Source organism: Scylla paramamosain, chromosome 29, assembly GCF_035594125.1.
Source record: "Scylla paramamosain isolate STU-SP2022 chromosome 29, ASM3559412v1, whole genome shotgun sequence".
Classification (NCBI taxonomy): Eukaryota; Metazoa; Arthropoda; class Malacostraca; order Decapoda; family Portunidae; genus Scylla; species Scylla paramamosain.
The window spans coordinates 1,920,608-1,948,407 of NC_087179.1; the positions used below are offsets into that span (position 1 = coordinate 1,920,608).

Genomic DNA, 27,800 nt, shown 5'->3' on the forward strand with positions numbered 1-27,800 from the left:
CGCCGCAATGTTGCATATCTAGCTGTCTTCTACCGTTATTTTCATGCTAACTGCTCTTCTGATCCTGCTAACTGCATGGCTCCCCTCTTTCCGCGGCCTCGCTGCACAAGACTTTCTTCTTTCTCTCACCCCTATTCTGTCCACCTCTCTAACGCAAGAGTTAACCAGAATTCTCAATCATTCATCCCTTTCTCTGGTAAACTCTGGAACTCCCTGCCTGCTTCTGTATTTCCATCTTCCTATGACTTGAATTCCTTCAAGAGGGAGGTTTCAAGACACTTATTCTTCAATTTTTGACCACTGCTTTGACCCTTTTATGGGACTAGCATTTCAGTGGGCATTTTTTCATTAGATTTTTGTTGCCCTTGGCCAGTGTCCTTCCTACATAAAAAAAAAAAAAAGAAATATATATATATATATATATATATATATATATATATATATATATATATATATATATATATATATATATATATATTGTGTATGTTTTGGTATATAATTTTAGTGTAGAAAGAGATACTCTTTCCTGGAGTATTTCACGTAAAATATAAGAAGTGAGATCAGTGTTTGTGTGTGTGTTCTACTTTCTGTCCTGCATAACCTCACGATAAAACTATAAAGACATAATATGAGTGCTAAGTAAGTCCAGCAGCTCGGTTCTATCTCGTGATGACACGATACGTGAAATTAAAAACTCTATGAAAAATCACGCTAATTTCAAGTGATATGAAAGGCAGTTACTCGTATATGGACGATTTCAGGAACGGGAGTCATAATATTTTCTAAAGGTACAAAGGTTCTCTCTCTCTCTCTCTCTCTCTCTCTCTCTCTCTCTCTCTCTCTCTCTCTCTCTCCCTCTCTCTCTCTCTCTCTGAGACAAGGTAGTCCCACTCTTGTCTGTTATTATCATCTGAGAGGTTGGGTGAATGAGTGGCTATATTGGAAGCGATTTCAGGTGGGAGTTGCCATGGCAACGGACTTCCATCCTCCATTCAACAACATACCCAGCCAGCCCCACCCACATTAGTTGTTTTACTGGACACTGAGTTCAAGGTCATGATTGACAAGTTCATCACCAAAGCTCTGTATACATGCTACCCATGAAATTAGAAGATAAAGGAAGAGAGGGAGACAGAGACAAGAATGAAGGAAGAAGGATCATTGTAACGGACAAGAGTGGGATTACGATGAGAGAGAGAGAGAGAGAGATAGAGAGAGAGAGAGAGAGAGGAACGAAGGAAGAAAGATCATTGTAATGGACAATAGTAGGCTTACGATGACTCAGAGAGAGAGAGAGAGAGAGAGAGAGAGAGAGAGAGAGAGAGAGAGAGAGAGACAGGAACGAAGGAAGAAAGATTATTGTAATGGACAATAGTAGGCTTACGATGACTCAGAGAGAGAGAGAGAGAGAGAGAGAGAGAGAGAGAGAGAGAGAGAGAGAGAGAGAGAGAGAGAGAGAGAGAGAGAGAGAGAGAGAGAGAGAGAGAGAGAGAGAGAGAGAGAGAGAGAGAGAGGTGGGAAGGCAGGCAGCAACCAATCAGGAGTTAGCCACTCATGACGTCACAGCTGTGGGTGGGGAGATGGGCTGAAGGGAATAGCTAGCTACCCTCCGCGAAATAAAATAAAAATATAAAAACTTTGCAAGTTTTGGTAAATATGCACTGCCGCGTGGAGACGAGAGCTTATCGGCTTGCGTGACTGGGTACACCTACTGGGTGTATGATTACTGAGTGCTGACAATTGACTCTATAAACACAGCCCCTGACTTTATAGAAGACCCTGCCGAAGATTTCGCAGATGTGATACGTGACGAAGCTGGTCTTGCAATGGAATTTGAATGACGAGGAAGTGGACGATGACATAGATTATGAAGAGTGGTTCCTACGAAGAAATGCCAAGACATTAGAAATTATAGCATTAACTTACTTGATAAGTATGGTGCACTACGAGTATATTGGAAACCATATCAGATGTTATGAGCAAGTCCCATGCCATTTCTTCTGAATTTACTGACCCCGCATCTCATATCAAACATTCTACAACACTGGATATGTTCACAGTTGGTCTACCTTCCATACTACTGTTATGGATTTCTCTACATCTGAAATTTCATATTCCCGTAGCTTGCCTGGTAATACATAATCATCATATTTACCTTCATACAACTAGTCAATGAATTAACTAACCCGTTTTTTTTTACTAATGTCTTATTATTTATCTGTAGGAGCCACTCCTCATAATCATTATGAAGAGTGGCTTTTACTGAGAAATTGCTTCGGTGATACTGGTATGCCGGAGTCCCCTTATTAGATAAAATGAGTTAATTCATGACAAAAGAACTGATCAGCAGTAGGAAAGAGAGAGAGAGAGAGAGAGAGAGAGAGAGAGAGAGAGAGAGAGAGAGAGAGAGAGAGAGAGAGAGAGAGAGAGAGATGGAAAACTGAAATACATCATCGGTGCCTTCAACTCGCCTTATCCATGTACGGCAAGCATGGTTACATTATTTATTTATTTATTTCTTCTGTACATCTGTCAGTAAAAATATGACTTTTGTTTTAATCATGATCTACTCGTTGAAAGGATTAACAATTAAATTAATGAACTGAATTAATCTAAACCTAACCTAACGGAAGCAGGCCTTGCTCTCTGATGAAAAGGGTAATGCTATTTCAATATTATCTAATATTTCTCTTGGGTGATAAATTCCATATACTCTATGCGTATGGGAGGAGTATTACAGTTTTTAATGAAGGAGGCATAATAGATGAAATAAAGGTGACAGGTAGTGAAGTTTTCATCAGCTGGTAAAGTGATTCACGCCGCCATCTAAAATTCATCTTAAATTTCATCATATTACTATTACAGCCTATAAAACGTTGATGTATTGTTAAATAATTTTAATACAAAATTTAGGAAATAAAACAAGTACAAGAGGATGAACTTGTGATAGTTGCAAGAAGTAAATACATTGGTAACCTCCAGTGGGAAAGCCCCTGCAGTTCTCAAGCCAGTGTTACCAAAGGTTCCAATTTCTGGTAAGGATTAAAACAAACAGCGCCGCGAAAAACGTCTGTGAAATCGGATTTGATGTTGGTGGCGGACATCACCACTCATTGTTAACGATCATAAGAGGACGCGATTGTTTATTAGGCCCTTAAGGACACATTATTTTCGGAAGAATGTTTAAGAGTTGGCCGAGATCCGTTAGCTACTATGGCACATCACATAATTTTTTTTTTTAATATATCAGTTCTTTTTACTTTTTACTGGAATTCAAATATCAAATATGGATTATTTAGATTATCAAACCATTCAGTACTACGAATGATTCGGGTTTTAAGATATTGAGACACTAATCTAACCTACCATTACCTGACCTAACCTACATGGCATGCGTACTACTGGTGCTGACGAATGGTGTCGTCTGAAAACGTCTGTGCGTTGCCGTGGCTAGGAATGAATGCGTCGTACGTCTGACAGTAAAAATGGGGTTGCGCACGCACTTGGTTAATTGAAAATAGCTGGTCACTTGAACCTACTACAAAGGCATTGAATTATTCTGCAGCAGTAATGGGTGACGCGATGAACCATGATGGAGATTGAGGGAGAATAATTGAGTGAGAGTAAAAAGCTGAGGGGAGGAGTGCCTAGTCACGCTGGGATAGAGGAAGGGAGGAGGTAACATGGAAAGACTATGGAAGAAAGGAAACAATGAAAGATAAAAGGATCACAGAATGAGGAATGAGGTAGAAAGTGATAACCTAGGAGCAGACAGGTACTGAAGAAAGCAGAAAGAGGAGAAAATAACACATATATAGAGGGAAACAAATGAAGAGAAGGGAAGGAAAGGGTCATAATCGTAGAGCACTAATCAACGCAGGAGACAGGAAAATAAAGAAACAGGAGAGGAGGGAGGAGTAAAAGAAAGGAAATAAAATTTAATGAAACCTATTTTTCGTAATCTTAAATAACAAGAAACCTTCAATTCTTCAAGAAGCAACGTCAGACTATCACAAATCTATTCCTAGTACGGAGCTTTCACAAGACCAACCTTACTTGGATATCTCCCCAATTAGAGTCAGGTGTCTTCAATTACGACCACAAAAACTCTCATCTCACCTGCATATCTCGCCAGTTAGAGCCAGATGTCTTCCATTACAACCGCAAAATTTACATCACAACAGAGCCACAACAAACACATCCACACTATGGTCTCTCTCTCTCCAACAGGTTCTTGGTTCGCCTCAATTAACCAAATTTTCTCTCTCTCACAAGGACGAGTAGGCTACCGCCTCACCTGTGCTCGCCCCGCTGGTATGAGAGGAGAGGAAGCAAACATGGGATGGAAATGGCGAGTGATAAGAAAGGATTAAGACTCATGATCGCTACACAATTGTGGAGAATGGGTTAACACGTGTGTGTGTGTGTGTGTGTGTGTGTGTGTGTGTGTGTGTGTGTGTGTTATATGTAGGAGGGACACTGGCCAAGGGCAACACAAATCCAATAAAAAAAATGCCCACTGAAATGCCAGTCCCATAAAAGGGTCCAAAGCGGTAGTCACGGAGGCCACGGGAGGAAGGGAGGCATGCAGTTAGCAAGATCAGAAGAGCAGGTAGCATGAAAATAGCGGTAGAAGACAGCTAGAGATGCAACACTGCGGCGATGAGAGAGAGGCTGAAGACAGTCAGTTAGAGGAGAGGAGTTGATGAGACGAAAAGCTTTTGATTCCACACTGTCTAGAAGAGCAGTATGAGTGGATCCCCCCCAGACATGTGAAGCACTCCATAAATGGACGGATAAGGGCCTTGTACAGAGTTAGCAGCTGGAAGGGTGAGAAAAACTGGCGGAGACGTCTCAGAATGCCAATCTTCATAGAAGCTGTTTTAGCTAGAGATGAGACGTGAAGTTTCCAGTTCAGATTATAAGTAAAGGACGGACCGAGGATGTTCAGTGTAGAAGAGGGGGACAGTTGAGTGTCAATGAAGAAGAGGGGATAGTTCTCTGGAAGGTTGTGTCGAGTTGATAGATGGAGGAATTGAGTTTTTGAGGCATTGAACCATATCAAGTTTGCTCTGCCCCAATCAGAAATTTTAGAAAGATCAGAAGTCAAGCGTTCTGTGGCTTCCCTGCGTGAAATGTTTACTTCCTGAAGGGTTGGACGTCTATGAAAAGACGTGGAAAAGTGCAGAGTGGTGTCATCAGCATAAGAATGGATAGGACAAGAAGTTTGGTTTAGAAGATCATTAATGAATAATAAGAAGAGAGTGGGTGACAGGACAGAACCCTGAAGAGCATCACTGTTAATAGATTTAGAAGAACAGTGACCGTCTACCACAGCAGCAACAGAACAGTCAGAAAGGAAACTTGAGATGAAGTTACAGAGAGAAGGATAGAAGCCGTTGGAGGGTAGTTTGGAAATCAAAGCTTTGAGCCAGACTCTATCAAAAGCTTTTGATATGTCTAAGGCAACAGCAAAAGTTTCATCAAAATCTCTAAAATAGGAAGTCCAAGACTTAGTAAGGAAAGCCAGAAGATCAGTAGAGCGGCCTTGACGGACCCCATACTGGCGATCAGATAGAAGGTTGTGAAGTGATAGATGTTTAAGAATCTTCCTGTTGAGGATAGATTACGAGGTGTGTCATTAAAGTTCCAGGACTGGTGCCACACAAGTTTTATTTCACATCCAGGCTACAAACTATAGGTTATCTCCTTCGAAGTAATCCCCCTGGCACCGCATGCACTTGTCCATCCTTCTCTGCCAGGCTTGCATGCACTGCTGGAAGGATTCTTGCGGGATGCTCCTCAGCTCCGTCGTCACGGCCTTTTTGATGTCGTCCGCATCATCAAAACGGGTCCCCTTCATGACCTCCTTGAGCTTGGGGAAGAGGAAGAAGTCGCACGGAGCGAGGTCAGGTGAGTAGGGCGGTTGCTCCAGCACGGCGATGTTCTTCTTGGCCAAGAACTCTCTGATGCTCAGGGCATTGTGAGCAGGCGCATTGTCGTGGTGAAGCAGCCACGAGTTGCCCTGCCACAACTCCCGCCTCTTCTCGCGCACTGCACGAAGCAGACGCCGCAGTACTTCTTTGTACACATGTTGGTTGACTGTCTGGCCCTGTGGCAAGAACTCGCAGTGGACGATGCCCCTCACATCGAAGAAAGCGATCAACATGACCTTGAAGCTGGACCTGGACTGCCTTGCTTTCTTCGGCCGTGGCGACGCCGGACTCTTCCATTGAAGGCTCTGGCGTTTGGTCTCCGGGTCGTACTCAAATACCCAGGACTCATCGCCGGTGATGACTCTCCTGAGCAAGTCTGGTTCAGTTTCCAGACGCTCGAGGATGTCCTGACACACCTGCATGCGTCGTCCCTTCTGGTCATCGTTCAGGAGTCTCGGCACCATCTTCGCACAGACTTTCCGCATGCCCAGATCTTCAGTGATAATCTTCCACACGCTGTTGTGGTTCATGCCAAGCTCATCTGCGATCTTTCGAACAGTCAACCGACGATCGTCACGCACCATCTGCTTGACACGCTCAACATTGGCCTCATTCCTGCTCGTTGAGGGTCTTCCACTCCTGGGGTCATCTTCCACGTCCTCCCGGCCCTCTTTGAACCTCTTGCACCACTCAAAAACACGTGAGCGTGACATTGTCTCATCCCCGTACACTTTTTGCAGCATACCCAGTGCTTCTGACGGCGTTTTCCCCAACTGCACCAAAAACTTCAAGTTTGTTCGCTGTTCAGCGCTCATTGTTAAACGACCTGCAACAGAGGACATGATTTTAAAAGCACGTAAGAAAAAGATTAGTGACTGTAGAGGGTTGGGAGCGCAGTTGTATACTCCAGAAGGATTACTTTGAAGGGGAAATATGGTGGTTTGTGGCTTGGGTTTGAAATTCATCTTTTAGGACACCAGTCCTGGAACTTTAATGACACACCTCGTATATAACTTTAGATAGGCAGGAAATTAAAGCAATAGGACGGTAGTTTGAGGGATTAGAACGGTCACCCTTTTTAGGAACAGGTTGAATGTAGACAAACTTCCAGCAAGAAGGAAAGGTAGATGTTGACACACAGAGCTGAAAGAGTTTGATTAGGCAAGGTGCAAGCACAGAGGCAGGAGTTTCGGAGAACAATAGGAGGGACCCCATCAGGTCCAAAAGCCTTCCGAGGGTTTAGGCCAGCAAGGGCATGGAAAATATCATTGCGAAGAATTTTAATAGGTAGCATTTAATTGGGTGAAGGAGAGGGAGGAACAAGCCCGGAATCGTCCAAGGTAGAGTTTTAGCAAAGGTTTGAGCGAAGAGTTCAGCTTTAGAAATAGATGTGATAGCAGTGGTGCCATCTAGTTGAAATAAAGGAGAGAAAGAAGAAGAAGCAAAGTTATTGGAGATATTTTTGGCTAGATGCCAGAAGTCACGAGGGGAGTTAGATCTTGAAACGATTTGACACTTTCTGTTAATGAAGGAGTTTTTGGCTAGTTGGAGAACAGACTTGGTATGGTTCCGGGCAGAAATATAAAGTGCATGAGATTCTGGTGATAGAAGGCTTAAATACTTTTAGTGCGCCACCTCTCTATCATGTATAGCACGAAAACAAGCTGTGTTAAACCAAGGTTTGAAGGTTTAGGTCGAGAAAAATAGTGAGGAATGTACGCCTCCATTCCAGACACTATCACCTCTGTTATGCGCTCAGCACCCAAAGACGGGTCTTTGACACGGAAACAGTAGTCATTCCAAGGAAAATCAGCAAAATACCTCCTCAGGTCCCCCAAACTAGCGGAGGCAAAAAGCCAGAGGTACCTTCGCTTAGGGGGATCCTGAGGAGGGATTGGAGCGATAGGACAAGATACAGATATGAGATTGTGATCGGAGAAGCCCAACGGAGAAGAAAGGGTGACAGCATAAGCAGAAGGGTTAGAGGTCAGGAAAAGGTCAAGAATGTTGGGCGTATCTCCAAGACGGTCAGGAATACGAGTAGGTTAAGTTAGCAATTGTGGAGGATAGCAAAGTTGAAGGCTAGTTCACCAGGATGGTCAGTGAAGGGAGAAGAAAGCCAAACCTGGTGGTGAACATTGAAGTCTCCAAGAATGGAGATCTCTGCAAAAGGGAAGAGGGTCAGAATGTGCTCCACTTTGAGAGTTAAGTAGTCAAAGAATTTCTTATAATGAGAGGAGTTAGGTGAGAGGTATACAGCACAGATAAATTTAGTTTGAGAGTGACTCTGTAGTCGTAGCCAGATGGTGGAAAACTCGGAAGATTCAAGAGCGTGGGCACGAGAGCAGGTTAAGTCATTGCGCACATAAACGCAACATCAAGCTTTGGATGGAAAATGAGGATAGAGAAAGTAGGAGGGAACAGAAAAGGGGCTACTGTCAGTTGCCTCAGACACCTGAGTTTCAGTGAGGAAAAGAAGATGAGGTTTAGAAGAGGAGAGGTGGTGTTCTACAGATTCAATATTAGATCTTACACCGCGAATGTTGCGGGTTCAGTGAGGAAAAGAAGATGAGGTTTAGAAGAGGAGAGGTGGTGTTCTACAGATTTAATATTAGATCTTACACCGCGAAAAGTTGAGGGGGATTTCAAGACACTTAGGGTCGTCGACAGAAAGGCAGTCCGACCTGGGTACATTTATGGTCCCCCCCCCAGATGGGGACTCCGAGGCTGGTGTAGGAGTCGCCATGATGATTTTTAAGATTTTTGAGTGAAGGGAAGAAAGTTGTCTTTAGAGGGCAGGCTGTGACTGCCCTCTTTTGTTTTGAGACGCAAAGGGAAACGTTCAGTGAGGTCAAAGCTGGGTTTAATGATAAGTTCACAGCACCCCCTGAACAGTGCTTTAGACCTCACTGGGAGTAATTATCGTTTTGGCAGGTGTCTACGTCCTACTGACCAAAAGGTTAAAACAAGAAAACAAGGGAAACTGCAAAAAGCCATCAGGCGTACACGTGGCAGTCACTGTTTAAAATGTTTCTTCCCTTTGTCGGTCTCGAAAAAGGAAAGATCCGCTATAATATACTATGACCAGTTTATGCGCACCGATGACCGACTGACAGGCGTGTGTCGGTGGATGATGAACACGGGATCAGTAATTGCCCAGAAAGTGCTGATAAATCAGTGCGAGAGTTCAATAACAGCGCAGCTCTTTTTACCATTGTATTGTCGCGGTTTTCGAACATGGTCTCAATTTTGCGTGTACTCTTTCATAATGCGTCCAAAACACTTCTTTTTATTTCGATCTGTCATCCTGAAACTTAAATCTACTTAATCATCGTTTAAATCTCCCTAATGCCTCATCACTGGCAACCTGATCAATGAGTCTATCTACCACTCTGTTTGGGAACTAGTTTCCTCTAAACTTCATACCCACCTCCGTACATTCACACACACCTACCCACAGCCTTCCACACACACACACACACACACACACACACACACACTGGCGGCATCTGGCTGAGTACAGGGCCACACAACAACACACAACAACACGAAATTATTTATACCCAAGAGATATGGAGAGCCTGGCGTAGCCGAGGCGGGATCGGGTGTCAGTCTTGACAGATACTGGGGGAAAGGTTTGACAAGCGTGCCATATTGTGTTGAACGAGACTGATCCAAAGAAGATGGTCTGCGAGTACATGGCAAGACAGAGACGAACACCCAGGAACAGAATGATTAATGATAAAAAGAAAAATTAATTTTGATGGCTCGTGTTTTGTAATAACTTTACAGCAACTTGGTAGAAGTTAAAGGTAAAAAAGGATAAAGTAAAAAAAAATAAAAAATTATAATAATAACAGACAAACGAACGCTTAAGACAGACTTAGATCACGCTGACTGACTATTGATAAAAAAAAAATCCTGATATTCTTCCATTTGCTTGTGTGTTGTGATAACTTACCGGCAGTGTGGCTGGTATGAAATTAAAGGCAGAAAAGGGTATCGAGTATCAGTACAACAGAGAGAGAGAGAGAGAGAGAGAGAGAGAGAGAGAGAGAGAGAGAGAGAGAGAGAGAGAGAGAGAGAGAGAGAGTCATAATGGTTATCTTAACTGCGTGGCGGCCAGAGTTTTGGTAACAGACTTCCCTCACATGGCGGGAATAATGGCAACAATTTTGGCCAGCTTGAAACCGACGGTGGCACATCCGGAGGCGGTGATGTGGTAGGCGGCGGGAAGGGAGGTGGCATATGTGAGACAAACCAGTAAAAAAACGCTAGGGTGACGCCACAAGGCCACACACCAACGAACACACGAGAGTCTGATAGCCACGCCGCCTCTGCTAATCGCCACCTCAGTCTGGCGGTTGGTGATCCCAATCTCCCTCACCGTGGTTGCTCGAAGGAAATGGAGTGACAGAGGAGCGCAACTTTGGCACGTTGAGGAGTGTTCCACCACCCTGCTCTCCCTCCTCCTCCCCGCCTCCTCCTCCTCCTCCTCCTCCTCCTCCTACTATTACTACTACTACTACTACTACTACTACTACTACTACTACTACTACTACTATTACTACTACTACTACTATTGTTAATATTACTTTCTCTCTCTCTCTCTCTCTCTCTCTCTCTCTCTCTCTCTCTCTCTCTCTCTCTCTCTCTCTCTCTCTCTCTCTCTCTCTCTCTCTCTCTCTCTCTCTCTCTCTCTCTCTCTATCTACTCACCCACAAACCAGGGATTCCTCTTGTTTTTCTCTACAGTTAGGCCCAAGAAGTAGTCGTCGAAGCCGCCCACTGGATTGGCTTGCGGCTGCACTGACAGGGTCCCCTCCACCTCCGCCTCGTTTCCTGTCGGGACACCAGCACAGTGACGCGGGGAAAAAAAAAGCATGGATTAAATAGATAAAGAAGTGGTAATAGTAGTAGTGGTAATAGTAGTAGTAGTAGTAGTAGTAGTAGTAGTAGTAGTAGTAGTAGTAGCAGTATTGGTGGTAGTAGTAGCACTGGTGGTAGTGGTGTTTGCAGTAGTAGTAGTAGTATTGGTGGTAGTGGTGGTTGCAGTAGTAGTAGTAGTAATAGTATTGGTGGTAGTGGTGGTTGCAGTAGTAGTAGTAGTAGTAGTAGTAGTAGTATTGGTGGTAGTGGTGGTTGCAGTAGTAGTAGTAGTAGTAGTAGTAGTATTGGTGGTGGTGGTAGCAGTGTCCCGGCAATGGTAATTACACCGTTGTTACCTGTATCATCCCGCCATCGTTACCACAATTTCACCACGGGGCAGACACACCTGATGAGGTGGGATGCGATCTGTCGCCGGATACTTAAGTGTGACATTCCTCTGAGATGTAGGCAGTACTGTACGTAGTAGCAGCAGTAGTAGCAGCAGCAGCAGCAGCAGCAACAACAACAGCAGTAGTAGTAATAGCTGTAGTAGTATAGTAGTGGTAGTAGTAGTAGTAGTAGTAGTAGTAGTAGTAGTAGTAGTAAATATAACATATTGTTACAGTAGTAGTCAGGTAAATTTAAATGCGGTCAAGGACAAAGGCAAGCCGTGTCACACATTCCTGTACAGCACTGCTCTCCACACGAAGTCTCCAGAGGCCACTGGGTGGACGGCAAGCCTTAGTGGCAAGGGCCCGTGACCTCGCCGTCAGGAAAGCAGGATGCGGAGGAATCCGTAGTCTCAACATCACCATACGAGGCTGCTTGAATCACGCGGCGCATTACTAATCATGAGGATAAGACGCTTATCTTGTACAGTGAAGACCGATACACGAGTGCCAAGATGCCTTCCGCCCGTTAGCTGCATGGCGCAGCTGTCTAAAGTAGTGATGTCTTATTCCACACAATGTTTCAGACAAAAAAAAAAAAAAAGTCATATTCTTAGTTCTTCATGATTAGAAACTCTATCACATTCCCAGTTCTTGATCTTTCGAGGATTCTCGATATAAAACAAATTATTAGTCCAGATATCCATTTTTACTCGATCTATAGACATGAAATTCATTGGAGTTCGTGATATCATTTCTTGTTTGGCAACTGTACATACATTTGCTTTAAAAGTTTATTTATGAAGGAAAATTATCATTATCCCTGTCTCTTTGCTATATGAAGCCACAAGGATGCAAGGCAATTCACGGAACTCCTCTTCTCTTATCCAGAGGCGGCCTTGAAGACAGTCACCACAAAGAGTCTGCAATAGCTGTACTGCAGAGGCAGCGAGACAAGGACGTGATGATTTGATGTGACATGTATTCACTTCAGACCTTGTGGGGGCTGATGAAGGGGCGGAAGTGAAGGTGAAAAAAGGGCGGCATGAAGAAGAAAGGAAGAGAGAGATTGGAGATGTGACGGAAGGAGCCAAAAGCGAGTTCAGAGTTTTCGATTATAGAGGATTATGGAGGGAATAGGGAGCAAGAGAGATGAGAAGAGGGTGAAGAGGAGATGGAAGAGGAAAAGTGATGGGTGTGGAAGAAGGAACTGGAAGAAGAAGGGGGATAAGAAGATGAAGAAGAAGAGGAGGAGGAGGAGGAGGAATAAGTGACGGGTGTGGAAGAAGGGATTGGTAAAAGGGAAGTGGAAGGGATGAGAAGAGGGTAAGGTAAGAGGATGAGAATGACGGTAGGTGATATGTGTGGGAGGAGAGTTAAGGAGGAAAGCACGGAGAAGGAAAGGAAGAATGAAAAAAAAAAATTATCGAAGTAAGAAGAGAGGAAAAGGCAAACTGAAGAACACAAAAGAGGAAAGGAGTAAAGAAAAGAAGAAAAATAGAATACAGGAGAGAGGTAACGAACAAGGGAGGCAGCATGGAGCAGAAAAGAATGAAAACGAAAGTTCAGAGCTGAAAAAAAAAATAAAGAAAAGAAGTTGAAAAAAAAAAGGATAGAGAAGAAAAGGAGGACATTGGTACAGGAAGTCAATGAAGCTGTTTTGCACAAAATTTACAAAGCGGAGACCGAAAACACAAAGTAGGCAAAGATATAGAAGTGACCGCCAGCACCGCCACCACCTGCGTGAAACTCCACCAGGAGCCCAGCGAGACTCCATCGAGGCCAGCCACTAAGAGGAGCACTAATTTACGAGTACTCTGGGCTTGTCCAGAAACAAAAAGGAAGGACAACCAGATGGTGCTTCAATACATAAAAACAAAAAAAAAGAAAAAGAAAACAGAGGAAAGGTGGAAGAAAACGGAGACCAATTATTTTTTATCCTTACTTTGAAGAAAGAGAGAAGAAGAAGAATAAGAAGAAGAAGAAGAAGAAGAAAAAGAAGAGAGAGAGAGAGAGAGAGAGAGAGAGAGAGAGAGAGAGAGAGAGAGAGAGAGAGAGAGAGAGAGAGAGAGAGATAACATTAAAAAAACAAAAAAAACAAAAAACAAAGGTAAAGTGGAAGAAAACGGAGACCAACTGTCCTTGCTCTGAAGAAAGAGAGAAGAAGAAAAAGAAGAAGAAGAAGGAGAGAGAGAGAGAGAGAGAGAGAGAGAGAGAGAGAGAGAGAGAGAGAGAGAGAGAGAGAGAGAGAGAGAGAGAGAGACGGGGGAGGGGGTGCGGCTTATATAAGAGACAAACGGGAACCAGAAGCTACAACCCCTATTTTTCTTTCTTTATCATAATAAAGAAGCATTAAAAAAAAAAATTGAAAAGTACCTCGAAACGAGACACAATACAGTGTGATATAAGAACGCACAAAATACCAATATATAAGCGAAGTTCTATCGGACGATTACATGTTCCCACGCTATCGAGAGTTGGTACTGACATTTCCAAGGACGAGTACTTTTCTCTCTCTCTCTCTCTCTCTCTCTCTCTGGTAGCCGTGTTCGTTAAAGAGAGAGAGTGGGATAGGAATGAGGAATGGAAGAGGATTAAGGAAGGAAGGAGGAAGGGAAGAAGGAAGAGAGAGAAAAGAAAATAATGAAAGGCGATAGAGAGAGAGGTGTGGAAGGAATGAAAAACTTAAAGGGGAGAGAAGAAAAAAAGTTACAATGGGAGGGTAAAAATAAATAAATAAAAGAGGTAACAAAAGAAGAAAGGAAAATCGAAAGGAAAAAACAAAGAGGTAAAAGAAGGCAAGAACATGAGGAAGAAAGAAGGGGAAAGGAAGAACAGGATATAGAGGAAAGAAAGGGGAAAGAAATCAGTAAGAGGGCGGAAAGAGAGGAAGGGAAGATATGGTAAGCATGAAAAATTCTTGATCTATATTAATTTTTCTTTCTGGAGCGACAAAGAGATTTTCATGTAAAATCTCTCTCTCTCTCTCTCTCTCTCTCTCTCTCTCTCTCTCTCTCTCTCTCTCTCTCTCTCTCTCTCTCTCTCTCTCTCTCTCTCTCTCTCTCGTCTATTAATCACTTACATCCCTGTTGACATAATGAGGACAGTCGGATGCAGATTACACACACACACACACACACACACACACACACACACACACACACACACACACACACACATCAATAGGCTAGACAAACTCAACTGAGGTAAACGTCCACTGTTGTGTCAATATTTGGAAGTCAAAGATTCTTTTTACGTCCATTAATAGCTTCAGACATTCATGTGTTTTTATTTATCAATCTCTGTTCAGGAAACTTGAGCATTAATCAAAGGAAGTGTGTTTATCTCAATGGTTTGTCCTTTTTGTCAATGCCTTTGTTGTTCATGTTTTGTTTATTGTTAATATTTTTTTATATAATTTGATCAATCTCATAGTTTTCACTTTTACTTTTTTGTTTGCTTATTTATTTGTTTATTCATTTATTAACCTTTTATCGATCCATAAATATATATTATTTTTTTTATTTCACCTGTTTTATAAGTTACCAGATTTTTCATTATACATTTTGTTGTTAAGATTTTGTTCAATTTTCTTGTAACTTTTTTTCTCATTCTTTTATTTATTTATTTATCATTTTGATGTTTAACTTTTTTATTTTTTTTTATTTGAGTAAATTCTCGGATTATTTTATTTCCTTTTTGTAACATCACCAGTAAGAAATATAATCATGTTGGGCGTTCACCATTCATAGCACTATCATATTATAATAACACTATTAATAACAATCAGTAAACATTACTTCTTTCATTTTTCACAAATAATATTTCACAACACTGGTTCTTCCTTCATTCATTAGCAGTATCAGAATTTCGCTACATCAATGCGCAATTTTCAACCAAGAAGACGACGGCATCATAATCAAATACCCGCAGACGCATCCATTTCGGCGTCACCTGCATTCGAGAAACAAGACGTGAGTCACGATCCATAGTTCGACTCTTACGAAGCCTCGGGTTATTATGGGTCCGCCTCAACTTCTCGGAGAATTAAAAATTTAAGTGGTTACTGTTTTACTGACGGTTGAGAGAGAGAGAGAGAGAGAGAGAGAGAGAGAGAGAGAGAGAGAGAGAGAGAGAGAGATGTATCAGTCACATCAATCAATATATATATATATATATATATATATATATATATATATATATATATATATATATATATATATATATATATATATATATATATATATATATATATATATATATATATATATATATATATATATATATAATTTTTTTTTTATGTAGGAAGGACAATTGCCAAGGGCAACAAAATTCTAAAAAAAAATTGCCCACTGAAATGCCAGTCCCATAAAAGGGTCAAAGCAGTGGTACAAAAATTGATGAATAAGTGTCTTGAAACCTCCCTCTTAAAGGAATTCAACTCATAGGAAGGTGGAAATACAGAAGCAGGGAGGGAGTTTTAGAGTTTACCAGAGAAAGGGATGAATGATTGAGAATACTGGTTAACTCTTGCGATAGAGAGGTGAACAGAATAGGGGTGAGAGAAAGAAGAAAGTCTTGTGCAGCGAGGCCGCGGAAGGAGGGGAGGCATGCAGTTAGCAAGATCAAAAGAGCAATTAGAATGAAAATAGCGGTAGAATACAGCTAGATATACAACATTGCGGCGGTGAGAGAGAGGCTGAAGACAGTCAGTTAGAGGAGAGGAGTTGAAGAGACGAAAAGCTTTTGATTCTACTCTGTCTAGAAGAGCAGTATGAGTGGAACCTACCCAGACATGTGAAGCATACTCCATACATGGACGGATAAGGCCCTTGTACAGAGTTAGCAGTTGGGGGGGTGAGAAAAACTGGTGGAGACGTCTCAGAACACCTAACTTCATAAAAGCTGTTTTAGCTAGAGATGAGATGTGAAGTTTCCAGTTCAGATTATAAGTAAAGGACAGACCGAGGATGTTCTGTGTAGAAGCTGAGGACAGTTGAGTGTCATTGAAGAAGAGGGGATAGTTGTCTGGAAGGTTGTGTCGAGTTTATAGATGGAGGAATTGAGTTTTTGAGGCATTGAACAATACCACGTTTGCTCTGCCCCAATCAGAAATTTTAGAAAGATCAGAAGTCAAGCGTTCTGTGGCTTCCCTGCGTGATATGTTTACCTCCTGAAGGGTTGGACGTCTATGAAAAGACGTGGTAAAGTGCAGGGTGGTATCATCAACGTAGGAGTGGATAGGACAAGAAGTGTGGTTTAGTGAATAATAAGAATGAATAATAAGATTAATTAATAATCTATTAATAATAATGAATAATAAGAATAGAGTGGGTGACAGGACAGAACCCTGAGGAACACCACTGTTAATAGATTTAGGAGAAGAACAGTGACTGTCTACCACAGCAGCAATAAAACGGTCAGAAAGGAAACTTGAGATGAAGTTACAGAGAGAAGGATAGAAACCGTAGGAGGGTAGTTTGGAAATCAAAGGTTTGTGCCAGGCTCTATCAAAAGCTTTTCATATGTCCAAGGCAACAGCAAAAGTTTCACCAAAATCTCTAAAAAGAGGATGACCAAGACTCAGTAAGGAAAGCCAGAAGATCACAAATAGAATAGCCTTGACGGAACCCATACTGGCGATCAGATAGAAGGTTGTGAAGTGATAGATGTTTAAGAATCTTCCTGTTGAGGATAGATTCAAAAACTTTAGATAGGCAGGAAGTTAAAGCAATAGGACGGTAGTTTGAGGGATTAGAACGGTCACCCTTTTTAGGAACAGGTTGAATGTAGGCAAACTTCCAGCAAGAAGGAAAGGTAGATGTTGACAGACAGAGCTGAAAGAGTTTGACTAGGCAAGGTGCAAGCACGGAGGCACAGTTTCGGAGAACAATAGGAGGGACCCCATCAGGTCCATAAGCCTTCCGAGGGTTTAGGCCAGCGAAGGCATGGAAAACATCATTGCGAAGAATTTTAATACGTGGCATGAAGTAGTCAGAGGGTGGAGGAGAGGGAGGAACAAGCCCAGAATCGGCCAAGGTAGAGTTTTTAGCAAAGGTTTGAGCGAAGAGTTAAGCTTTAGAAATAGATGTGATAGCAGTGGTGCCATCTGGTTGAAATAGCGGAGGGAAAGAAGAAGAAGCAAAATTATTGGAGATATTTTTGACTAGATGCCAGAAATCACGAGGGGAGTTAGATCTTGAAAGGTTTTGACATTTTCTGTTAATGGACTAGTTTTTGGCTAGCTGGAGAACAGACTTGGCATGGTTCCGGGCAGAAATATAAAGTGCATGAGATTCTGGTGATGGAAGGCTTAAGTATCTTTTGTGATAAACCAAGGTTTAGAAGGTTTAGGACGAGAAAAAGAGTGAGGAATGTACGCCTCCATGTCAGACACTATCACCTCTGTTATGCGCTCAGCACACAAAGACGGGTTTCTGACACGGAAGCAGTAGTCATTCCAAGGAAAATCAGCAAAATACCTCCTCAGGTCCCCCCAACTAGCAGAGGTAAAACGCCAGAGGCACCTTCGCTTACGGGGATCCTGAGGAGGCATTAGAGCGATAGGACAAGATAAAGATATGAGATTGTGATCGGAGGAGCCCAACGGAGAAGAAAGGGTGACAGCATAAGCAGAAGGATTAGAGGTCAGGAAAAGGTCAAGAATTTTGGGCGTATCTCCAAGACGGCCAGGAATACGAGTAGGGTGTTGCACCAAATGCTCTAGGTCATGGAGGATAGCAAAGTTGTAGGCTAATTCACCAGGATGGTCAGTGAAGGGAGAGGAAAGCCAAATATATGTATATATATATATATATATATATATATATATATATATATATATATATATATATATATATATATATATATATATATATATATATATATATATATATATATATATATATATATATATATATATATATATATATATATATATATATATATATATATATATATATATATATATATATATATATATATATATATATATATATATATATATATATATATATATATATATATATATATATATATATATATATATATATATATATATATTCATCATTCATATATCTCATTCCACGTGCACTGATCTCACATGACCAACCTAACCGCTCTTTTCTGACCTTGCTAACTGCATGCCTTTCCTCCTCCCTGCGGCCTCGCTGCACAAGGCTTTCTTCTATCTCTCAGCCCTATTCTGTCCACCTCTCTAACGCAAGAGTTAACCAGTATTCTCAGTCATTCATCCCTTTCTTTGGTAAACTCTGGAACTCCTTGCCTGCTTCTGTGTTTTCACCTTCCTATGACTTGAATTCGTTCAAGAGGGAGGTTTCAAGACACTTATCCTTCAGTTTTTTACTACCGCTTTGGACCCTTTTATTGGACTGGCATTTCAGTAAGATTTTTTTTTTTATTGGATTTTTGGTTCCCTTGGCCAGTGTTCCTCCTACATAAAAATAAAAAAAACTGTATTTAACCTTTCTCCTTCCTATCTCCCTTTCAAGGGAATTCGACACCTTCCCAACATTCCTGCCAGTCCTTTGGAAGGCATTGCCTTCCTGTCTTCCTCCCTGGTCATTGGCTAGAATAACGACCTCTACTATTGGTCCTTCACCCCATTTAAGGACAGTGATTGGTCATTTCTCCATCTCAGATTCTGAATCCTGATCCATTTTATTCACATAAATAGAGCCTGTATGGGTAGCTAGAGTCAGTTCCTGAGAGAGAGCACATCATTTCAGTTCAGTCCATCAGAGAGTTCAGATCAGAGACAGAGTCAGTCTTCAGAGAGAATCAATCATCGTCACGTCTGTGATAATCTGTGTCTCGGTATCACACGTGCACATCTCTGTCCATCATTAAATCAAGAAGTACTCTCAATTTTTGTGTTGCCTTTACTCGCACAATCAACCATAATCTAAACCACTACCCACGTACTCCAAGCTACCATTTCATCGCAGAATCAACGAGCCACCATCATCTATCCTGCCACCGTCATCTCCTGCAACATCTAGTAAGTCAAGCAACCATTGATCTCTAGATACGTGGTGTGCAGCCTCTTCAGGACAGTAGTGAGCAAGTTTATTCAGATCACACACACACACACACACACACACACAGAGGTAGATAGATAGATAAACAGAGAGAGAGAGAGAGAGAGAGAGAGAGAGAGAGAGAGAGAGAGAGAGAGAGAGAGAGAGAGAGAGAGAGAGAGAGAGAGAGAGAGAGAGAGAGAGAGAGAGAGAGAGACACCGTGCGCATCATCAGTCCATGATTGCAAATTGTTCTGGTCATGTGTCCCATGATTTCACATTCACCGTCTGGCTAATGCTGAAGGTCGTGTCAACTCTCTCTCTCTCTCTCTCTCTCTCTCTCTCTCTCTCTCTCTCTCTCTCTCTCTCTCTCTCTCTCTCTCTCTCTCTCTCTCTCTCAACATCTATGTTCCTTTACGTCTTTGTGTTTCTCTCATTTTTCCTTAATTTTCTTTATTTTCTATTTCCATTCACTCGCTTTCTCGCCTTCCTTCTCTTTTTTTTTTCTCTCTCTCTCTCTCTCTTATTCCTTCTCCTGCTCTTTCTCCGGCACCCAAAAGAAACCAAAATGCGAAAATTTGGTAAGGTAAAAGGAGAGAGAGCAAGATGCCGTGTGAAATAAGACGTTTGCTTGTGTTCTGAATCAAGGACGTGCGAGCGACTCCCACTCGGTGAGGACAGTGGTGGGAGGAGAGTGAATAAATAACAGAAAAAAAGAAACAAAAAAAAAAAAAAAAGAAAAAGAAGAAACAAACATCGTAAAATCCTGAAGCAAAGCACAGAATATATATATATATATATATATATATATATATATATATATATATATATATATATATATATATATATATATATATATATATATATATATATTATTGCAACCTCTGTAATGCTCTCTCTCTCTCTCTCTCTCTCTCTCTCTCTCTCTCTCTCTCTCTCTGCATGAATAGTATGGAGGTCAAAATAGTTAACTCAGTGTGCCTTTCCATTCCTTCTATATTTTTTTCTATGGCTTCCGGGTTTAATCTCTGCCTTTTATCTCCTGCAAGGCCGCACGTTCATTCTTATCCCAAAAGTTGTTAAATTAAATGATAATGTGAGCGGACAAAAAAAATGAGCGGTGGAGGAATATTGGTTTTGTCCGCATCTCACGAACTGCCTTTTGAGTGGTGTGGCTGCTGCTGCTGATGATGATGCTTTTTCATTGTCTTTTCACGTGATCCTTCCATGCCAAGTTTTCAGACCCTCAATAGAAAAACAATTTAATTTCTTTATTTTCTAGTAGGGTTTCAAACATTGTTATGGAGGAAAAGCTGTTCTGGATGAGAGAGAGAGAGAGAGAGAGAGAGAGAGAGAGAGAGAGAGAGAGAGAGAGAGAGAGAGAGAGAGAGAGAAAATATATATATATATATATATATATATATATATATATATATATATATATATATATATATATATATATATATATATATATATATATATATATATATATATATATATATATATATATATTGTATCATTAGCATGATATTTTGTATTCTGATTATTATTTGTATATTTATTATATTGGCCAGTATTGTATTGGCCAGAGAGGCCTGCGCTTTTGGATGGCATTTGTTGTACGGCTGGTAGTAGTGGTGACTAGCCTGGCCAGCTGGGAAGGAGTGCAGTAGTAAAAGGCACGGCAGCAGAACCTGCGCGGTGTCGGTGCGGTGGTAGCTTTGTGGTTGTGCACCGTTATTCGTGATATGTATATGAGTTTCTTTGTGGTGTATAGAAGATTACAATGTGTTATCCATATACTGTATGTTCCCCTGTTATCAGTGGCAGTAGCTTGATTTGCCGGTCAGTGTGGTGTACTGACAGCTGTTGGTGGTGGTTTAGTGGTTAGTGTTTAGTTGTATGTTGGGCTTGCAGAGCCGGTGCAGTGGTGATGGTGTGGTGACTGGACACTGGTGGAATGCTGGGATTCGATATTGCAACGGTGGGACCACTGAAGTGAGTGACATGTTTATGGTGTTAAGTGTTGCCAATATTTCTTGTGTGATAAATTTACATTGGTTACTGCTATATTTCGTTTATTTGTTTGTGTACGTGTATGATTTGTCTTTTTCGGGTGTTGGGTTTATCAACTGTGGTGTTATTGTGATGGATATGTTTATTGTCGATGCCATGATTTATTATTTATTAACGTGCCGGCATTGATAGATTTGTGGATTACAGGTCGAAACGCTAAGACGAATAAAGCGTTGTGGCTAATGGTTCGACTTTGATTCCGCCAGTAAATTATATATATATATATATATATATATATATATATATATATATATATATATATATATATATATATATATATATATATATATATATATATATATATATATATATATATATATATATAAATTGTAATCTGCTATAATACATTTTTTAATCAATATTTACCCTTTCCTGCGTTGTGGCCATTTTCGCGGCGGTTGTTCTGAATCTTAATTAAAACTGTGTGTGTGTGTGTGTGTATGTGTGTGTGTGTGTGTGTGTGTGTGTGTGTGTGTGTATGCTATAGGCGGCATTTTAAACCTCGTTTCCACCGCTACCCCACGCTGAAAGGAGCAATACAGCACAGTCGCCCACTTACCTGAGGACACGAGGGATCGCGCCGACCATCCATCAGAGCCTATCCAGGAGAAGCTCCCCGTGGCGTTGTTCCTCCTTACGGCACGCATCACCCCGGCCACCTCCTGGTCTGAGCCAAAAATGATCACGCCTGCAGTGGGGACAAGTAGAGAAGGTGAGAGGAGATGAAAAAAATGATTGAAGAAAAAGAAGAGCGAAGAAGTATGATGGATTCTATTATTATGTGTTCCTTCATGTTGCTGCTGTTGCTGCTGCTGCTGCTGCTGCTGTTGCTGCTGTTGCTGTTGCTGTTGCAGCTGCTCCTGTTGCTGTTGCTGCTACTACTGCTACTTTTACTACTACTACTACTACTACTACTACTACTACTACTACTACTACTGCTACTACCACTACTACTACTACTACTACTACTACTACTACTACTACTACTACTACTACTACTACTACTACTTCTATTGCTACTACTACTACCACTAGTACTATTATTACTATTACTATCATTGCTACTATTACTGATAATGATGCTGATGATGATTATGAGAATAGTAATGATGATGATAATAATAATAATAATGATAATAATAATAATAATAATAATAATAATAATAATAATAATAATAATAATAATAACAATAATAATACTGTAATAATGTAAATAACCACTTAGAGACTAAAGTTACATTTCATAATATTTTCTTTTCCTTTTCTTCTACTTCTCCTGCCTTACTACCTACCTACCTACCTCCTCCTCCCCTTTCATTCCTTGCGCTGTTTTAAATAACTTCAAGAACTGAAATTACCATCAGTTTTATTCTTCTCTGTTAAAAGGAAGAAGAAAAAGAGAAATACAACCCCCCCACGCTCTTTCCATCTTACTCCCTCCACCGAGTCCCCTTCTCCAGTAATCCCCACTTGGTGAGTCTCCTTTCCTGTAATCCCCACTTGGTGTCCCCAACCCTACGAAGACCGATTCCAAGTTTGCTCTCATTTCTTTGGGAATGATCAGATCACTTCCTTTCTTGTCAAGGCCACATACATCTTTCAATCCATCACCCGAACGCCCATTACATTATATATATATATATATATATATATATATATATATATATATATATATATATATATATATATATATATATATATATATATATATATATATATATATATATATATATATATATATATTCAAAAATCAAATAAAAAAAAAGACACTGCGATGCCAGTTCCGAAACACTGTCCAAATCGGTAGCCAAAGCTAAAGGATAAGTGTCTTGAAACTTCCCTCTTGAAGGAATTCAAATCATAGGAAGGTGGAAATACAGAAGCAGGCAGGAAGCTCCAGAGTTTATCAAAGAAAGGGATTAATGATTGAGAATACTGGTTAACCCTCGCATTAGAGAGGTGGACAGAATAGGTGTGAGAAAAAGAAGAACCGTGGAAAGAGGGGAGGCATGCAGTTATCAAGATCAGAAGAGTACATAGCATGAAAACAGTAGAAGATGGCAAGAGATGCAGCAATCCGGCGATGAGAAAGAGGCTGAAGACAGTCAGTTAGAGGAGAGGAGTTGATGAGACGAAAAGCTTTTCAATGCACCCTATCTAGAAGAGCAGTAAGAGCAGAACACCCCCAGACATGAGAAGCATACTCCACACATGGATAAGGCCCCTGTACAAAGTAGCTGGAAGGGTGAGAAAAACTGGCGGAGACGTCTCAGAACACCTAACTTCATAAAAGCTGTTTTAGCTAGAGATGAAATGTGAAGTTTCCAGTTTAGATTACAAGAAATGGACAAACCGAAGATGTTCAGTGTAGAAAAGGGAGATAGTTGAGTGTCGCTGAAGAAGAGAGGATGGTTGTCTGGAAGGCTGTGTCAAGTTGATAGATGGAGAAATTGAGTTTTTGAGGCAATCAACAATACTAAGTTTGCCCTGCCTCATTCAGTAATTTTAGACAGATCAGAAGTCATGCGTTTTGTGGGTTCCCTGCGTGAACTATTTACTTCCTGAAGGGTTGGACGTCTACGAAAAGATGCGGAAAAGTGCAGGGTGTTAGCATCAGCGTAGGAGTGGATGCAACAAGAAGTTTGGTCTAGAAGATCCTTTGATGAGTAATAGGAAGAGAGCGGGTGATAGGCCAGAACCCTGAGGAACACCACTGTTAATAGATTTCCGAGAACAGTGACCGTCTACCACAGCAGCAATAGAAAGGTCAGAAAGGAAACTTGAGAAGAAGTTACAGAGAGAAGGATAGAAGCCGTGGGAGGACAGTTTGGAAATCAAAACTTTGTACCAGACTTTATCAAAAGAATTTGATATATCTAAGGCAACAGCAAAAGTTTCACCAAAATCTCTAAAAGAGGATAACCAAGAAAAAGGAAAGCCAGAAGATTACCAGTAGAGAGGCTTTGATGGAACTCATACTGGCGATCAGATAAAAGGTTGTGAAGTGATAGATTTAAAAAAATCTTCCTGTTGAGATAGATTCATAAACTTTGGATAGGCAGGAAATTTAGCAATAAGACGATAGTATGAGAGATTAGAACGGCCATCCATTTGAGGAACAGGCTGAGTATAAGCAAACTTCCAGCAAGAAGGAAAAGTAGATGTTGAAAGACGGAGTTGAAAGAGCTTGACTAGGCAAGGTGCGAGCACGGAGGCACAGTTTCGGAGAACAATAGGAGGAACACCATTATGTTCATAAACATTGTAGTAGGTCGCTTTGCCTGCCGCTCATATTCCATTCTCCAGTCCCCTGGGATCTGACGTCAGCCTCGGCCAAATTTCCTGCCTATCTAAAGTTTTTGAATCTATCCTCAACAGGAAGATTCTTAAACATCTATCACTTCACAACCTTCTATCTGATCGCCAGTATGGGTTCCGTCAAGGCCGCTCTACTGGTGAACTTCTGGTTTTCCTTACTGAGTCTTGGTCATCCTCTTTTAGATATTTTGGTGAAACTTTTGTTGTTGCCTTGGACATATCAATAGCTTTTGATAGAGTTTGACACAAAGCTTTGATTTCCAAACTACCCTCCTACGGTTTCTATCCTTTTCTTTGTATCTTCATCTCAAGTTTCCTTTCTGACCGTTCTATTGCTGTTGTGGTAGACGGTCACTGTTCTTCTCCTAAATCTATTAACAGTGGTGTTCCTCAGGGTTCTGTCCTGTCACCCACTCTCTTCTTATTATTCATTAATGATCTTCTAAACCAAACTTGTTGTCTTATCCACTCCTACGCTGATGATACCACCCTGCACTTTTCCACGTCTTTTCATAGACGTCCAACCCTTCAGGAGGTACATATCACGCAGGGAAGCCACAGAACGCTTGACTTCTAATCTTTCTAAAATTTCTGATTGGGGCAGGGCAAACTTGATATTATTCAATGCCTCAAAAACTCAATTCCTCCATCTATTAACTCGACACAACCTTCCAGACAACTATCCCCTCTTCTTCAGTGACACTCAGTGACACTAGCTGTCTTCTACCGCTATTTTCATGCTAACTGCTCTTCTGATCTTGCTAACTGCATGCCTCCCCTCCTTCTGCGGCCTCGCTGCACAAGACTTTCTTCTTTCTCTCACCCCTATTCTGTCCACCTCTCTAACGCAAGAGTTAACCAGTATTCTCAATTATTCATCCCTTTCTCTGGTAAACTCTGGAACTCCCTGCCTGCTTCTGTATTTTCACCCTCCTATGACTTGAATTCCTTCAAGAGGGAGGTTTCAAGACACTTATTCATCAATTTTTGACCACTGCTTTGACCCTTTTGTGGGACTGGCATTTCAGTGGGCATCTTTTTTTATTGGATTTTTGTTGCCCTTGGCCAGTGTCCTTCCTACAGAAAAAAAAAAAAAAACGTTTTGCAAGGTCAACAACTTTGACACCCTTTGTCTCCTGAAGCCAGTCCTGGCCGTGACCTAACCCTGCCAGCAACTACCCCTACATCCCAGTTTGTGTCCGCCTTTCCTTGCTGGCAGACATGCCAGTCACGTCCACCCAGGCCTCAGGGCTAGAAATGCAACACACAGGCAGTTCATCACCTGTATATTGTATAGTTTTATTTCATGAATACAATGCAGCTGATTGTATTTCTTTGAGTACGATCTACCGCATTTCTTTGGGTACCATCCTTACACAGTACTGGAAGAAGAAGCTGATACATTTACTAGTACATAGAAATAGTGGCAGCGGTGGGATGAGTCGACGCTTTAAGTCCTCCCGGCTTACATGTCTTGCCTGCTTGGCGCCAACTATTCTAGCTACCTTCATCGCCTACGGATAATCTGCTAAGCCGTCACCAACGCATTTCTGCTAAGCCGTCACCGACGCAGGCTGCTACGCTACTACATATCTACGGTGATTTCCTCAAGTTGCTTTTAGGGCCTCTTTCAAGCTTTTTATGCCAAGCCTGCACCGCCAGCCTGAGCCCGTACAACTTCAAGCCGTCACTGATCCCGTCCCTGTTTCAAGTCTGGACGTTTTAAGCCGTCACTGACACAAGTCAACAGCTTTGCTGCTGATACCGTCGCTCCAAGACTCTGGATTTCTCAGCCGTCAGTGTTCTGTGGCAAATTGTCGTGTCTTTTTATGGCCACACGGGCCACCTTCCACCACATTTGAAGATTTACCGTTATTATGTGCATTATTAGTGCAATGTTATGATTTTTGCAGTGCATTGTTATTATTTTGCAATTCATTTGGCATAGAAACGCCTTGTTCATTTGTTTTATGGCTTCTAGAGTTGTCCTAGCTTTCTTGGCCTGTGATTCGCTGTGCTGTCACAGTTACTGAGTTTTATGTTTGGCCACTGTGCTCTCTTTTCTGACGTCTTTGTGATTCGCCAGTGCGTACTCACTTTTATGACGTCTTTGTTGTAAGCCTTGCGATTGGATATAGTGTACACATCAAATGCCTTAGACAGAAGAGCGAGTCTTTAATATGTGAATTATTGCTTAAATGTGCTTGCATCACCACATATGTTTTATAGGCATGAGGGCATTCCTAGACTGGTGGCCGAGCAATGTGGCGGGACGCTTCGCCCACCGCCTACATTCCATTCTCCAGTCCCTTGGGACCTAACACCAGGCGTGGCCAACCACGCGGTGTGAGGTCAACTCTCACACCCTTTATCCCCGGACGCCAGCCCTGGCTTTGACCTGACCCGGCCAATAACCACCCCTACATCCCAGTTTGTGTCTGCCTTTCCTTGCTGGCGGACATGCCAGTCACGTCCACCCAGGCCTCGGGGTTGGATGCCCGACACACAGGCAGCTCATCACTTCTATATTGTATAGTTTTATTTTATTAATACACTGGAGCTAATTATTACCACCATATTTCTTTGGGCACCACCTCTACACAGTACTAAAAGAAGCTCATATATTTACTAGTATATCTTTGCAATGGGTTAGGCCAGGGAGAGCATGGAAAACATCATTTTTAAAAATTTTAATAGGTAGCATGAGAAAGTCAGAGGGTGGAGGAAAGGGAGGAACAAGCCCTGAATTATCCACGGTAGAGTGGTGCCATTTGGTTGAAATAAAGGAAGGAAAGAAGGAGCAAAGTTGTCTAAGATGCTTTTGGCTAGGTGCCAGAAGTCACGAGGAGAGTTAGATCTTGGAGGATTTTGACACTTTCTATTAATGAAGGAGTTTTTGATTAGTTGGAAAACAGACAGATCCAGGCAAAAAAAATAAAGGCTCGAGTACCTTTTGTGGGACACTTCTCTATTATGTATAGCACGAGAACAGGCTGTGTTAAACCAAGGTCTGGAAGATTTAGGTCGAGAAAAAGAGTGAGGAATGTACGCCTCCATGCCAGAGACTGTCACCTTTGTTATGCGCTCGGCACACAGAGACGGGTCTCTGACACGAAAACAGCAATCATTAAAAAGGAAAATCAGCAAAATGCCTCCTCAGGTCCCCCCAACTAG

General features: G+C 41.5%; 1 protein-coding gene across 2 annotated transcripts in view; it reads right to left on the minus strand.

Moving 5' to 3' along the window:
• LOC135115175 (metabotropic glutamate receptor-like) overlaps positions 1–27,800 on the minus strand; it is a 171,678-nt gene that overhangs the window by 83,623 nt on the left and 60,255 nt on the right. For both annotated transcript variants that reach the window (XM_064031670.1, XM_064031672.1), the window contains exons 4-5: positions 21,868–21,996; positions 10,655–10,777 (exon numbers count right to left, since the gene is read on the minus strand). In XM_064031670.1, coding sequence (XP_063887740.1) covers positions 10,655–10,777; positions 21,868–21,996 — 252 coding nt within the window. The remainder of the gene's footprint in view (positions 1–10,654; positions 10,778–21,867; positions 21,997–27,800) is intronic.